Source organism: Pelodiscus sinensis, chromosome 4 (assembly GCF_049634645.1).
Source record: "Pelodiscus sinensis isolate JC-2024 chromosome 4, ASM4963464v1, whole genome shotgun sequence".
Lineage (NCBI taxonomy): Eukaryota > Metazoa > Chordata > Testudines > Trionychidae > Pelodiscus > Pelodiscus sinensis.
Window position 1 is genome coordinate 51463212 of NC_134714.1, and position 16677 is coordinate 51479888.

General features: G+C 39.8%; 1 protein-coding gene across 2 annotated transcripts in view; it reads right to left on the bottom strand.

The window, feature by feature from the left end:
• Positions 1-16677, bottom strand: part of SCFD1 (sec1 family domain containing 1) — a 105430-nt gene that overhangs the window by 24628 nt on the left and 64125 nt on the right. For both annotated transcript variants that reach the window (XM_075926991.1, XM_075926990.1), the window contains exons 19-20: positions 15770-15845; positions 1397-1450 (exon numbers count right to left, since the gene is read on the bottom strand). In XM_075926991.1, coding sequence (XP_075783106.1) covers positions 1397-1450; positions 15770-15845 — 130 coding nt within the window. The remainder of the gene's footprint in view (positions 1-1396; positions 1451-15769; positions 15846-16677) is intronic.

The following is a 16677-nucleotide window of genomic DNA, read 5'->3' on the forward strand; positions in this document are numbered from 1 at the left end:
TGAGATATCAAAATTGTATAAATATATATTTCTCTCTCTTTTTTAAATAAAATTCCACTGGGCTTAATAAGAGGAAAAAAGTAGAAATACACATTTTTTTTTGAAAACACTAACATTTCCTAAAGTAGTTGGCCTGTAAAAACATATGGTATATACAAAATAGAATGGTATGGTATAGAAGTTCAATTAACATTGGTGAGTAATACAGGACTCTGTCAAATTCATGTTAGCACAATACAGAAACTGAATCACACAATATTATCACACACTACTTATATACAATAATGGCAGATTCCATGTTATGGAATTCTTTTAAAGCAAATACTGCCACCAGTGAGAGTCATTCTGGGAATAGCAAGGCAAAGAGGCAAATTTTATTTTGCCCTTTGAATACTGTCATCTATGGGCTTGTTCTCATTTTTTCCTAGTTCAGAACATGTTGAATATTTTTCTCCTTCGCTTTACTCCTTTCATTTTTGATTGTTAGCTTTGGTTTCTTTACCTCAGTCTCAGCATCTCTTTTAATTTCTCTCTAGTCACTATCTTTATCTTTACTTTCCCCCTCTTTCTTCTATTGACTTTTACCTCTATTCTACTGAATCATCATGCCTTCTCTTCCCCAAACGTTCTAATTATCCCCTCTGCCAATCAAAAAAGGGGCTGCTGGTGGTCAGAAGTTATGGTGGCCAATGTGTTCAGGCAGGAACTAACTTGTAAATTGCTTTTGGACTTGGAAAGGTCAGGAATTCCAGTCACCATCAGAGGAAAGGAATGAAATCGAACCACAGGAATGTACTCTCTCTTTCAAGAATGAAAGGCCTCTTACACATTGTTAAAATGTTGTCTCTCCTTTCCTCCACTCATCACAAAGCTGGCCCTGCATTTTCTTTTTCCCTGTAACAGTGGGTGTATTTTGGGGAAGCTTTAGCCCCAGGATCCAGGAATCTGTGCTACTAATGCAACACTGAAATCTGTACTTGCCAAATTGGTAGATATGGTTACCGTTAGATCTATGAATGGAAAAAATTAGCTACACTATTCCAAGGAAAAACCCCACCTATGTTAAAGAACATTGAGGTTTCAAAATTAAGCACTCAAAGGTTAGGAAATGTCACCTGTGAAAACTTAATTTGGCTCCCTTGTGCATATGTATCATAATATTGTCTTTAAATACATCACAGATTATTGAATATGATCAAATTCTTTTTTGACTCAGGACCCCTATAGAAACAACACAATTGTGAAAAAATGTGTACTTTAAATCAGTATACAAAGAGACCAGAATTAATTGACACTTCATTATTAACACTTTGTAACAGAAATATTATGTGCAACACAAATGAAAAGATCTGGTTTTACATTTCTCTCTGCCTAAAATTAATACAATTATACTCACAGGATTTGACTTCATCTCCAAAAGGTTGTCTAGGATACGTGTGACTGGTAGATTCTGTGGAAGAGAATTTGAAACTAGTTGCAATAATGTTTACTAAGAAATATGCAAAAGCTATTCTGTAGTTCAATTATATTATGTACAATGTTGAATTTTGTAATTTACAGCACATTGAAATCCGTTGAGTTGCTTTACTAGAAGGTTATGTGGGGAAAATAACTGTTCTATGTTATTTTCTATACAGAATAGTTAATAGGTCCAGAAATTTTAAAATAAATGTCAATCATATTTTCAAAAAAATAGGTAAAATTGCTTTTTTTTAAAAGAGTAACCGTACTTGCAGTATAAATGATTTAAATTAAAATAAAATGAAACAAAGAACTAAAATAAAAATTGCCATAGAAGAGTATAGTGCATCTCCTCTAGCAGACTGTATTTTAAAAAAACATGCTCCTTCCCTTTCCTTTGCCTCCAGCAAAGAAAAGACTTAAATTTCCAATATATTTCAGAATTCCCACCCCCCTACACAAATCATAACATTTACACAAATACATGTACCACATTCTTGAAACTGTTTGCCAGACCATAGGCCTATTGAGGTTGATCGTATTTAGCTGTTTTTAAGCAGTGCAAGGTCATGCTTTATAAACTTGATTTGTTTAAAAAAATCTGCAGTTCACTTCTCTAGATATACAATTTTTTTCAAAGAATGTGGCTGAATCCTTAGCTGTAATCAGTAAACTGAGGCAGGAGCTATAAAGAATCCATTTGCAAAGTTCTGGATCCTAGGGCCAGTTTTATCCACTGCATAGTTTAGGGCAGTCCTAGATTGCAAGTAGGCAAGAGATAACCTTGGCTTAACCAGGAAATCTTCAATGATCAAAAAGGAGTCATATAAACAAAAGATGAACATAAACAACACAAGCATGTAGGGGCAAAATTAGAAAGACGAAGGCACAAAACAATCAATCTAGCTAGAGACATAAAGGATACAAGAAGACATTCTACAAATATATTAGAAGCAAGTGGAGGACCAAATATAGGGTAGGCCCATTCCTGACAGAAAAAATTGAAATGACAGCGGTGCTGAATGACTGTTTCAGTTTTCACCAAGAAGGTTGTGTGAGTGGATGACTAACACAATGAATGCCAGAAGTTAAAATAGGAAAAAAAAGTTAAAAATGACGTAGGAAATTTAGATGTCTTCAGGTCACCAAGGCCTGATGAAATGCATCCTAGAATACTCAAGGAGCTGATAGAGGAGGTATCTAAGCCATTAGTTATCATCTCTGAAAAGTAGTTGGGAGATATTCCAGAAGAAACTCTCCCAAAAGAAGTTAGGAGAGATTCCAGAAGTAAAAAAGAACAAATATAGTGCCCTTTTATAAAAAGGGAAATGAGGACAATCCAGGAAACAATAGACCAGTCAGCTTAACTTTTGTGCCAGGAAATATACTAGAGCAAATAATTAAGGAATTCATCTGAAAACATTTGGAAGATAATAAGGTCACAGGTAACAGTCACCATGGATATGTAAAGTACAAATCATGTCAAATCAACCTGACAGGTTTCTTTGACAGGATAACAAACCTTGTAGATAAGAGGGCAGTGGTAGACGTGGTATACCTAGACTTTAGTAAAGCATTTGATACAGTCTCACCTTATGATCCTATCAAACTAGAGAAATACAACCTACATAGGGCACTATAAGATGGGTGCATAACTGGTTGGATAATCATTCTCAGAGAGTAGTTAATAATGGTTCACAGCCATGCTGGAAAGGAAGAACAAGTGGGGTTTCACAGGGGTCAGTTTTGGTACCAGTTCTGTTCAAAATCTTCAACGATGATTTAGATAGTGGCTCAGATAGAACATTTAAAAGTTTACAGATGATACCATGTTGGGAGATGTTGCAACTGTTTTGGAGGACAGGGTAATAATTAAAAATGATCTGGACAAACTGGAGAAATGGTCGGAGATAAGTAGGATGAAGTTTAATAAAGACAAATGAAAAGGACTTCACTTAGGGAGGAACAATCAGTTTCACACATACAAAATGGGATGAGATTGTCTAAGAAGGAATACTACAGAAAGGGATCTAGGGATCATAGTGGACCACAAACTAAATGCGAATCAACAGTGTGACACTATTGCAAAAAAAACCCAAACATGATTCTGGGATGCATTAACAGGAGTGTTGTGAGCAAGATATGAGAAGTAATTCTGTTCTACTCTGTGGTGATTAGGTCTCAAATGGAATATTATGTCCATGTGGAAGTCTGAAAGAAATGGGATTGTCTAGTTTGGAAAAGAGAAGACTGAGAGGGCACATGATGGCAGCTTTTAAGAACCTAAAAGGATGTCACAAGGAGGAGGAAGAAAAATTATTCTCCTTAATCTCTGATGATCGGACAAGAAGCAATGGGCTTAAATTGCAGCAAGGGAGGTTAAGGTTGGACATTAAGAATGAGTTCCTAGCTGCCAGGGTGGTTAAGCACTGGAATAAATTGCCTATGGAGGTTGTGAAATCTCTATCATTGGAGATATTTAAGAACTGGGTAGACAAACATCTATCAAGGATGATCTAGATGGTGTTTGGTCCTGCTGTGAAGGAAGGGGACCCGATTTGATGACCTCTCAAGATCTTTTCCAGTTCTAGTTTTCTATAATTCTATGATTATTTTGGCTTGAAGTAGTCCCAGAAACTGATACAAGGTTAAGGATGGCAACAGCCCCCCTCCACTTTGGCACAAACAGAATTTTCCTGAGGAGGGGGTCCAGAGCTTTCCCTCTACTGTATCTATACCCAGCCCTGAACTCTTCCCTGTCACTTCTTCACACCTAGACCTGAACTCTCTCATGCTACCTCTGCAATCAGAACCATGCTCTCTTAAAGTGCTACATTGTCCTGCATTCTCTTCACTGCACACTGCTTCATAATACTCCCCTCCCGCTGCCTTTCACTCTTTCCCACACATTATCCAGTACCCAGCTCCAAACTCTTATACAGACAAGCTAATCTCCTTGTAAGCTGCGTGCCTGCATGGCCAGGCAACTGTTTCTTGTGCTCTGCTCAGAGGTTCAAAGATCCCGCGCAAGCAGGGAGCTCAGCTGACCAGCGGAGAGAGGGGCGTTGTCTTGCTGAATAGCAGCTAAATAGAGTTGCTTCATGCTTGAAACTGAGCAGCTCCCAGAGCACATAAAAGGAGATAAGGGGAGAATAATAGGCTAGATCAGTGGTCCCCAACGCGGTGCCCGCGGGCACCATGGCGCCCGCCGGGGCATTTGTATGCGCCCGCCGACAACCCGGGCTGGCCCCGCCCCCCGGCACACTGGAGGCGCCGGCCCCAGCCCCGGGGCACATGCGGGCGCGCGGCGCCGGTGCCGGCCCCAGGCGCGCAGCTCGGGCGGCGGCGCCAGCCCCGGGCCCACAGCACACGGGGCTCGGGCGGCCCTGGCCTTGGCGTGCCCCAGGACGCGCGGCCCCACCCCCAGGCGCCCGGCGCGTGAGTGGCCCTGCTCCCGGGCGCCCGGGAGTCCATAAAGGTTGGGGACCACTGGGCTAGGTGGAGGAGGAGGGAGAAAGGGAGTGAGTAATTGGCTGAGGAGGAGGCAGGGGGATGGGAGTTTGGAGAGTCCCATCTGCACTAGGTGAGAGAGGCAGAAACTCAGCACTTTCAAGCCTCTTGGGAAGGGGGAGATAACGGGCTGACTGCATAGGTTAGGTGGGGGAAAGTGTTGGGTGCTGGTATCTGTGCAATGAGGTGGAAGCTATGGGGGGAGGAGTTTGTTTGAAATGTCCCTAACTCACTTGCTGCAGTCCTCTCTCGCTGGCTGGGATGTGGAGGGGAGAGGGAGAGAAAGCAGGCATCATGGGGTGTGTGTATGTGTTCCAGGAGGACATTTGCAAGATTACATTTCAAACGAAGTTTACATAGGTCAGGGTGGGCAATAATTTTTAAAAGGGGGCCACTTCATAAATATCTGAAGTGGCCCGAGGACACCTGAGAAGATGTGGGGCCTAAGGCAGAAGGGACAGGGCCAGGAAACGTCTCGTGCTCCCCCACCCTCCCCGGGGTGGGGAAGTGTATGAAGTCTCTCTCGGCCTCCTAGAGAGAATCATCTGCTGTTTTAAAACAGCTGGAGGTTCCTTCTAGGTATCACAATGGGAGGAGACCTTGTGCACTCCCCCGTCTCCAGGCCAATCAGGTCCTGGGGGTGGTGAGAGTGTGCAAAGTCTCTCATCCCCTACCCCTGCTCTGCCAGGGGTGTGTGGCAGCTAGAGAGAGGCTGCCAGCTGTTTTAAAACAGCTAGCGTTTCTAGTTGCCGTGCACCCTTGGTGGGGGGAGGAGACCCCATACGCTCCTCTAGCTCCAGGTCTGGATTGGCCTGGGGTGGAGGAGGAGCAGAGTGGCCATGGGCCGGATCCGTCGGCTTGGCAGGCTGGATCTGGCCCAAGGAGACCCCCTTTGCCCACCCCTGACATAGGTGTTAATGGCTTAAGGTAAGAAAGAAAAAGATTCTTTTAACATAATTTTTTTTGAGTTTTGCAGATGTCTAAAATTCCAATCTTCATTATTTTTTTAAAATCCTGTGTTACAATTTAAGACATGGTTTGTTGTATTGCATTAAGGCCAGATCTGTGCTATGAGGTAGAGTTGTAGCTCTTATGTAGTAGTAGTAGTGGTAGCAGCAAGTACTAGGTGTGATACTAGTTGTTTTGTAGGATGAAACCTTATTTGCAAACTCTTTGAAACATCCATCTGTCTACAAACCCTGAAGCCACGTGTTAATTTTTTGTGGAGCTTCTATTCTGAGTTTTGTTAGTCTCTAAGGTGCTGCAGGACCATTTGTTGTTTTTTCAGTTACTGACTAAAATGGCTATCCCTCTGAATCTTTGAGTTGGTGACACACAGAAGATGAAAGTTTCAAACCAGGAGAACTTGTATCTGCTCTTACAGCATGGATCTTAAACATTCCCCAGATAAACTGTATAAGTCTTAGTGAATGCCTTTTACTTTACTTTCCAGTATCAGTAAATATTGTGTTAGTCATGCTCTCCTTGCAAATATTATTTCTAGTTGACTCACAGATTTCTTTAGCATCTTAATGCTGAGCTATGTGTGGATAATATGCATTTTGGTGTGTTTACTAGCTTGAGTTCTTAGAAAGGATGATGATACATGTACTCCAAGGGTCGTAATAATTTTCTTTTGTACTTCATTTCATAGTAAATATTATAAGCCCTGCTCCTTGTTAATTATCCTTTGTTTTAATATATTTTTCTTCCACAACATGGACTGCTTATGTGCATGTGCATTTTGTTTGTATTGGTGGTACATATCCAGATACTACCTCAATATTGGTGTTGCACATAAGAAATTTCTGCCCACCCAAAAGAAAATTAATCTTGCCAAGGATAGAAAATGTTAGAGGAAAGATTGCAGATAAGTCCTTCCATGCTCCTGTTTCCCTCCGTATGCTTCTCCCCAGGGTTTTTCAGTGCCCACAGGTGCTGAAAGGAGTACAAGAACGTGTGTGTGTGTGTGGGGGGGGGGGGGGGAGGAGGGGAATGCAGGTGCATAGATTTGTCATGCCATACAAATTTATCCCGGTTCTCCTGTGTCATGAGAGAGGGTTGGCCAGGACATATTTGAATGATTGGTTTGAGAGCTAGTACAAAGGTTTGCAACACTGAATTTGATCTAGAAGGCTCTCTGTCATTCCAGCCTGGATTCTGTTAAACACCTCAACTCCAACTGCAGCCCCATGGCCATCCCCCTTCCTTCCTCTTGTTGTATCCCTGCTCCATGGAGTTAAAAAGGGGACAGTGGAATAGAACATCTTCTCATGCCAGAGAAATCCTCATTTGCCATCTTAGGATAGCCTTGTGACAAGGAAAAGGCTGACATCTTCTGTTAGGAATTACAACATTTAACAAAATATATTATCAAGTTTATGAAAGATATTTATTTCTTAATATTGGGTTCTTTCATCAGTTATGTCACAGATGTATAAAGAACAAATTTATATGAAACTTCTGTCTGAAACACTGGCAGATGATATAAAAACCAAGCGAAGACAATGCTGATACAATAGATGGTTAAGACATTTATGAAATGTGTGCTGCTTCTGAGCTTCTCCTATAGGCCAAACTGGTTGAATTTCAGGAAATGTGTTCAGCCAGATGAAAGATATCATATCCAAATGTATTTACAAAGTTCTTTTCTAATGGCCAACACAAACAGAAGTCTGGAAGAGAAACTCAATGAGCTGCTTTAATTCTACTTTCCTGGGACTAGATAAGAAAGAATTTAAATATAATCATGCAAATAAGATCCCAGTAATCTTCCTGATAGACCTTTGACACTAGTCCTAATTCTATTTCAATGGGAGTGTATTATATAATGAGCTACATTTATGTATTCAAATATTAATTTTCTTAATTTAACTCATTTGTAAAACATCCACTGAACTTTTTACCATTACTCTACTATTGCATCATTATCTTTACCATATCGAGTAGAAAGCTCTCAATAAAGCCAGAGGGTTTAATTATGTATTTATTAATCATTATATTATTATACAATATACCAAATGAAATACCAATTGAACAACATAGGATGGGATTCTCAATGAAATCTACGATCCTTAGCCAGTCAATATTAAACAATTCAAGTTTTAACTGTACTTATTTTCTGTAGTGCCAAATTTGCCATAAACACATCACAATATACTGTTGGCAACATACATGTGGCATATAAAATGTACTACATGGTTCTGCACTTTAACATGTAATTTTGACTGTGTCATCTGCATTCTGCTCAACAGTCCCTAAAACTGAGGCATAACGAATGAAACAGAGGCAATGAGACGGGCAGGAGCAAGTGACAGGGAACTAGAAAAATGGGACAAAATATTTCTTCTTTAAACTAAGTAGATGTACAAAAGCTTCAGAGGGGTAGTCAAGGTAGTCTGTAACTGGAAAAACTTAAACAACACATAGTCCTGCAGTACCTTAGAGACTAAGAAAACATGTAGATGGTATCATGAGCTTTTGTGGACACAACCTACTTTTTCAGATGAATGCAGTTATTAAAGGTCCAGTTTCTAAATAAATAGGGGATGGGATGGGATGGGATGGGATGGGATGGGATGGGATGGGATGGGATGGGATGGGGAGAAGGAGAAAAAAAGGGGGAAGAAATGGTGAATTAGGGTGTCCATGCCACATGAAGCTGATAGAGAAAGTACTAATTGTTCTTAAGTACCTATTGTATCATTAGGATGTGGAATGTAGTAGGTCATCCAGCCAATGTCTTTGTTCATACCTCTATGATAGGAATCAAAATTGTGAATGAAGTTAAGTTCTAAGGTTTCCCTGTGGAGTTGACTTGTGGAATTGGCCTGGAACAATACAACGACTTTGAGATCCATTAATGAGTGCCCAGGCAAGCTAAAATGTTCCCCAACAGGTTTCTGTGTGTTGCCTTTTCAGATATCAGATGTGTGTCCATTAATTCTCTCTCGTAGAGACTGTCCAGTATGGCCAATATACATGGCAGAGAGGCATTGCTGGCATAGATCACATTAGTGGAGGGGCAGTTAAATGAGCCTATGATTTGGAGGTTTATGTGGTTAGGTCCTGTAATGATATTACTAGTATAGATGTGTGGGCAGAGTTGGCACTGGAGTTGACTGCAGAGGTGGATTACTGGATGAGTATGATGGAGGTGTGTTGTGTGGTTACTAGAAAAAAATTGTTTAAGATTAGGGGGTTGTCTGTAGGCGAGGACTGGCCTGTCCCCCCCATTTATTTAGAAAATGGACCTTTAATACCCCCATTCATCTGAAGTGGGTTGTGCCCACGAAAGCTCATGATTACCAGCAACCACAGGACATACCACACTAATACCAACCCTGGTACCTTCCCTTGCAACAAACCCCGTTGCCAGCTTTGTCCACATATTCACTCTGCTGATACCATTATTGGACCTAACCAAGTGAGTTATAAGATCAAGAACACATATTCCTGCGCATCCAGAAATATAATTTATGCTATTGTGCCGAAAGTGTCCGTCTGCTATGTACATTGGACAAAAGTCTCAGACACTTTGCCAAAGGATTAATGCCCACAAAACAGATATCAGACAGGATCACAAAGAAAAAACAGTTTCTTGCCATTTCAACTAGAAAGGACACTGTCTCAACGACTTAACCACCTGCATCCTACTACAAAGACCTTTTAAATCTGCACTTGAAAGGGAATCCTCTGAACTGTCATTCATGCTAAAATTTGACACTTTACGTCTGAGTCTAAACAAAGGATCTTGTTATCTTACCCATTACAAAGACAGCTTCCCTAATTATCACCTCTAATATCATTAGCCCACAGACATTCACCTTCCCCCCCCCCATCCACCTTCTGTACTGAAATTTGATTTGTCCTTTTCATAAGTGTTCATTTTTTAAAATTGTATCCTTTGGTATATACGGTTGTGACTATTTTCTTCCACTATTTGATCTGAGGAAGTGGGTCTGGCCCACGAAATATCATCTAATAAACCATCTTGTTAGTCTTTAAAGTGCTACATAGTCCTGTATTTTGCTTCAGCTACCCCAGACTAACACGGCTACATTTCTATTACTATTCTCCATGTTTTGTTAGTCTCTAAGGTTCTGCAAGACTATTTGTTGTTTTTTAAAGTAGAATGTACAGTAAAACTCCATTAGTCCGGCATCCAATGCTCCGGGACTCCTGATGGTCCGGCACCATCAAGAACCCGGAAGTGCTGGGGCAGCCGGACAGGCTTCCCCCATTCAGCTGCTGCTGAAACTGACCAGCAGCTGAATCGGGGAAGCCGGGAGCAGAGCACCTGGGGTGCTGCCGGATTGGTCCCGCAGCGTCGTCCTTTGGCGCTGCGGGACCAACCCGGCAGCACTCCAGCTGCTCTGCCCCAGGCGTCCCCAAGAGCAGCTGGGGTGCTGCCGGGTTGGTCCCACAGCCCGTAGGGGCAGCGTTATGGGACCAACTGGGCAGTACCCCAGCTGCTCTGTCCCAGGCGTCCCCAAGAGCAGCTGGAGTGCTGCTGGGTTGGTGCCGTAGCGCCGCCCCTTGCCGCTACGGGACCAACCCGGCAGCACCCCAGCTGCTCTATTGCAGGCATCCCCAATTCAGCTGCTGCTGAAACTGACCAGCGGCGGCTGAATCAGGGACGCCTGGGGCAGAGCAGGACTATCGTAAGGGGGGGCTATGAGGGTCTGGGGTGGCATCCCCTCCCACCCCACTCCAGACCCCTCATAGCCCCCCCTTCTGATAGTCCGGCATATCTGATAGTCCGGCACCCCCTGGGTCCTAAAGGTGCCGGATTATCGGAAGTTTACTGTAGTTTGTGAACATTTGCTACTACAATTTTATAGCATCTAGAAAACAGTGAATCCCAAAGTTAAAGATACAACAATGTTTTTTCCAGATTTTAATCTTTTTATTGTCATGGACCCCAAAATTTTAAGAACTACCCATCTGAAGGAAAAAGGAATGAACAAAGTGGTAAAATTTTAAGTAAGAGATTGGAAGTCTGGAGATGGTAAATGCTTGCTCTATAATTGAACAATAACAAAGTCAAACTAAAATAAAAACATGGTAATCTAAGGCTAGGAATATGGTAAAACAAATTCAAGAATGTAGCCTTATACTGTCAAAGGGTGAAAAAAACAAAAATGCACTCAAACATATGGTGCTGGAAGAGAGGCAATAATTCCATTTGGAGATTTGCTAAGAGAAGGAAGATCAGAGGTGAAGGCTAGTCCCATGGTTAAAGCACTAGCCTAGGACTTGAGAAACCTGTATTCAATTCCCTGATCCACTAAAGAGACTCGTGGGTGATGCTAGGCAAGTCACTTGTACTCTCAGTGCCTCACTTCCTCATCCATAAAATGGGGACAATAGCACTTTCCTCCCTCACAGGGAAGTTGCGAGGATAAAAACATTAAAACAATGAGGGGGTTATATAAATAGCTGCATTGCTTTCTGAGGAACAAATGGCAGAAAAACATTTGAGGGAGACAGAAAGAGAACCAATCCCACTGGAATGGACTGATAATGATACCAATACAAAACAAACATGAAAAGGCAAGACTTAAACTGAGGTTTAAGCAGTGGTCTCTTTTGAGGAAATATATTCTGTACAACTCTCATAAGAATATTTGATTTTGATACAACTTAAAAGACATGGTTTGACAATGCTCAAAATTCCTCAAACTCCAAGTCAAATGTTTGAGATTGCAGGAGTTGGAATTAGAGGTGCAGGTTTATAGAGTTTGGTTAAATGGCCATCAGCACCCCCCGCACCTCCATTATAAAAATTGTTTGAGTGCCTATTTTGAGAAAAAAAAATCTGAAGTGGGTTTGATATCTGGACATGAGAGTTCTGTTCCCAGCTATGCCTCTGACTTCCTGTGGGTATTTTTTAGTTTTAGTTGTGCTTTTAACATCTTACCAAATCCTTCTATTCCTTTTAAATAAGTATTAAAATTAAAAAGGAAAAACAAAAAGTTTAAGAACAAAGGACTTATTAATTATTGTCTTCACATTAATTTTACTAATATTAAAGCAACTTTTGTGAATTTTTTTGTTATTTTAGCTCTCTGTTATTTAAATGGCACTAAAGATATTAACATAAAACTTGTAAACAAATTCCTGCTTAAGACAGTAGTTAGGCTGCAAAGTTAGGTTTACTGTAACTCTTAAGTGAGGTAATTTTATTAACTCATGTTTTCATTTGATTACATTTAAATTTGTTGTGCTAGGGATTATTTTTTACCACTGAATAATATGGATGAGTTAAAACTTGTAATTTACTTTTTAGCAGGTGCAGAGTCTTTTTTTTCCAAACACCATAAGTAAAGTGGGATTTTTATTATTATTAAATATTTATAATACAGTAGTACGCAGAAGCTGTGGTCAAGATCAGGAGCCAGGTGCTGTACAGAGATAGATAAGAGGGCCAGCTCTGAAGAACTTGCAATCTAGGAGGGCAAGTAGCACATTAATCTTGGGAAAAAGTAAGGCATATATACAGAATTATGGTATAGAGATTCACATTTACTTTACTTTTTTTGGCTTTATAATTATTTAAATATCAACTTTCATCAGCTTCTCCTGATCCTTGTCATTCCATGTGGCTGATTTATTTTATGTGTTGTGGCAGAAGCAGGTCTTGAGGGGAAAAAAAGGACAGTAGCCTTACAAGTCAATTCAAGGGTGAGGGTGCTAATTATTAGTAAACATTTATTTTATGGTAATGTCCAATCCCCATTATATTGGGAACTGGACATAAGTAAGAAGTCATGACTGCTCTGGTGGGCCTTCAATCTAGAAGATCCCAAAACATATGCACATGTTGATGAATTGGCACAGCTTCATTAATTACATTGTGTTGTTTTTATTTTACTTTTCAATGTTTTAAATTGGGAATGCAGGTACGGTGAATGGCAGGAATGGGGAAGTTTAGTAGGAGTAATGGAGCAGGAAATGGAAGAGGGACAGTCATAGCTTATCACTTGCCTATCCAGAACTGGACAGCTGTATAGATTATATCATAGAGCTTCCCATTCAAAAGGGGCACATGGAAATAAATGTGCAGATTTTTGTGGGAGGTGCAGACAAGGTTGTTCTCACTTATGAAGCAAGAAGCTGAGGTGCGAGAAGGAAGCATAAGACAAAAACAGAAATGCGAAAGTATGGGAGAGAACTGAAGATGTGCAGATATTATAATGATGAGCAGGATATAAGAACCTATATGTAGAATAGAATGCCTTGAAGGTTAGGACAAGAAGCATGAATTCGATTTAGTGGAAGAATGAAAGTTAGCAAACGAAGATGATCTTAGCAACTATGCTTGAGTAGACTGGAAGGTAGAGATGAGGTTGTAAGGGAGAAGTGGTTGCAGTAATCAGGATGAGATGAAGGCCTAAGAAAGAGTTACGATGAGCTCTGGGAGAATTCCAGCAATGACTGAATTGTCAATCTCTTACTGAAAGAATATACATCAGAAAAGGAAATTCCAAGGCATTAGTTAGATACAAATTAAATTTAAAAGACGTTGAACAAAAAATGTCAAATCCATGCTTCCCAAGAAAAACCGTGCTTCCAAAGAAAAAAAATGCTCATATTAAAACAAATGCCACAGACAAAAATTGCAGCATGTTTAAAAACTGCAAAAAGGCATCTTATTTGGCTATCGGAAGGAGCCTTAACATATATAGTACTGGGCACAAGCGTTAAAAGCCAGATCAGAAACCTTATAAACTTGCATTTTATAGCTTCTCAGTCAATCAATGAATCAGACAACAAATTCTGTTTCAATTTTGTTATCAACAAAGCTATTAGATTTTAAAGCCAGGTATGTGTAGAAGTTTATGTAATTTCTCTCAATGAGAGTCAGTCACCGTGGCTCTCTCAGAGTATCATTATTAGATACTATTGGAAGAAATAAATGTTTTAGAGAGATCTTCAGCAAACAATGTAAAGCAGCACTTTAAAATATTTTGTTAATTATAAATATTTTATGATTTCTTACTGGCATAACCTCTTCACAATCACATTCCAGCAGAATTAACCTCATAAAATGCTTTATCTTAAAGCTATAACAGTTCTTTGTGATAGCTGATATTTTTGACGCACAAAAGGTATTCTGATCATAAAGCAACAGTATGAAAAAATACTTATAATCAGAATAGAAGTCAAACTTATTTTTTTTCCACTTTTGCTCAGCTATTAGATGAGCCTTTTCAAAGACCTTCTATTTGAAAAAAAGTTTTAATTTTATTTAGTTTTTAGTTCTTGCAGAACTAAAGTTATTTAAAACATAATTTGCATTACTAATTTAGTTTTATTGAAATGTGTTTATTTCATTCATTCATTTATGGTCCATCATTGTTAATGGTATATTGCACCATTTTCATCATACAATGTTCGGGACATTTTAAATTAATGTTTCTTAAAACAATTTAATCAATCTACACCCCCCCCAGGAGTTGACTTTTAACTTGTGATAACCTTACATTGAGTTTAAGATTTCAGCCAACAAACCAAATTTACATAGAAACTACATAAAGGCATTATTATATTTTATGAACCAACTCATGATTAGCAGAATCACAAGTGAGTTATACTCAGGGCTCGCCGAACCGCAGCAAGCCCCGCTCGCCAGCTGCGCTGTCCGGCAATCTGCGCATGCGCAGATCGTTCTGTGCATGCGCAAATCACCGGAACCCGGCTCTTCCAGGTTACAATCTACTCGCCATGGGCGAGTAGATTGTATAATTTGTCGAGCCCTGGTTATACTATACAATATTTTTCCTCTTAAGTGAAGCACAATGTTGTAAGATAAGCCACTGAGGATAACACACTAAAGTGGCACTCAGGAAGCCTGGCTTCTGTTCTAAGGTCTGCTGCTGGTCTGTTGGATGACTTGGTGCAAATAATTTAATTTCTGTGTGACTCAGTTTCCCCAAAATGAGGATACTGATATTTGATCTCCTTTATAATGCACTTTGAGATCAACTGTTTAAATGCACTAGATAAGACATAGGTATTGTTATTACAAACTTGTTACTCTTTTCCATCCTACAGGTCCTTCAAGGCTGAGGTTGTTCTGTATTTTCAATGCACTAAATTAAGAAGGGCTTTATAGGCGAATGAACAGAAGGATCAAAATAGTGTTACACTTTCAATAACTTTGGAACAGTTACTGTCAATGACAAAACATGAGATAATCTAAGGAAAAGAGCAAAAATGCATATATTCTCTGTGTTTATGTGGGTTTTGGGTTTTTATTAAAAAAATACCTGAAGAGACATATATACTGTTTTAACCGTGCTTAAATTAGTCTGCAGAGGGAACTGTTGGACTCAAGATATTTATTACACTTTTTGGGGAGCATATTGCCACTGAAAATAGGGCCTCACAGAGATCACTCAGGATATTATTCATGGACAATAAAATTCTCAATAGTGAGAAAGAATTTGTTTACAAATTAAAAGCTACGAATATTTTAAAACATACTTATAATATATACATATGGAATCTTAGAAAACATCTACAGGTTGAACCTTCCTCGTCCAGCACCTTGGGGACCTTATTGGTCCTGGATAAAGGATTTTGCCAGACCGGGGAGGTCATTTCTGGCCCCCCTGCCTTGCCAGCCCGTGAGGCTTCCTGGCCTCCCCCTTCCCCACCCTGCAGCAAGCCCAGCTGAGCTGTGCACTAGCTCCTGGCTCCCACCACAGCCAAGCTGGTGAATTGTTTTTCTGAAATGTGCCATCAAAGCAGTCTAAAACTATCATTAATTGTACTTTATGCTTAAACTCACTTGTTGTTTCAATACCAAATTCTTCACTCCTTCCATCACAAATTGTGAGCCAGTATTCATAACACGTGAAAACAGGCTGAAAAAACAAAATAAAGACAACACAATGTATGAATTTCTATCTTTCAAAAATGATCAAACTAAGAATGCTCATTGTCTTGGCTTCATTTTTACTTAATTGAGAAGGTCTTTGAGCAAATTTGTGTTCAGAATTGTCATGTTACAAGGCTGCAGAAGTTTCATATATTTTTCATATATTTTAGTGGTTCTTGAATCTCAAGCTCCTATAAAAAAATTACATCAAGCAGAGAGGGTGAGACTGAGATGCTTAGCCTGCAGCAGGGGGTGTGGGAATATGGTAACTAGTGTCCTGGAAGGATTAATACTGGGATCAAACCTATTCAACATATTCATAAATGATCTAGAGAAAAGGGTAAACAGTGATGTGGCAAAATTTGCAGATGATACAAAACCGCTCAATATAGTTAAGTTCAAAGCAGACTGTGAAGAGCTTCAAAGGGAATCTCACAAAATGAGGTGATTAGGCAACAAAATGGCAAATGAATTTGAATGCTGATAAATGCAAAGTAATACATTTTGGAAAACAATTACAACTATACATCCAAAATGATGGGGAGTAAATTAGCTGTTACTACTCAAGAGAGAGACCTTGGAATCATTGTGAATAGTTCTCTGTAAACGTCCACTCAATGTACAGCAGCAGTCAAAAAACCAAATAATGTTTTGAATAATTAAAAAAGGGATTGAGAATAAGACCGAAACTATTTTATTGCCTCTATAAAATTCATGGTACGTCCACATCTTGAATAGTGTATACAGATATAGTTGCCTCATTTCAAAATAGAGATGTTGGCATTGGAAAAAATTCAGAAAAGGACAACAAACATTAT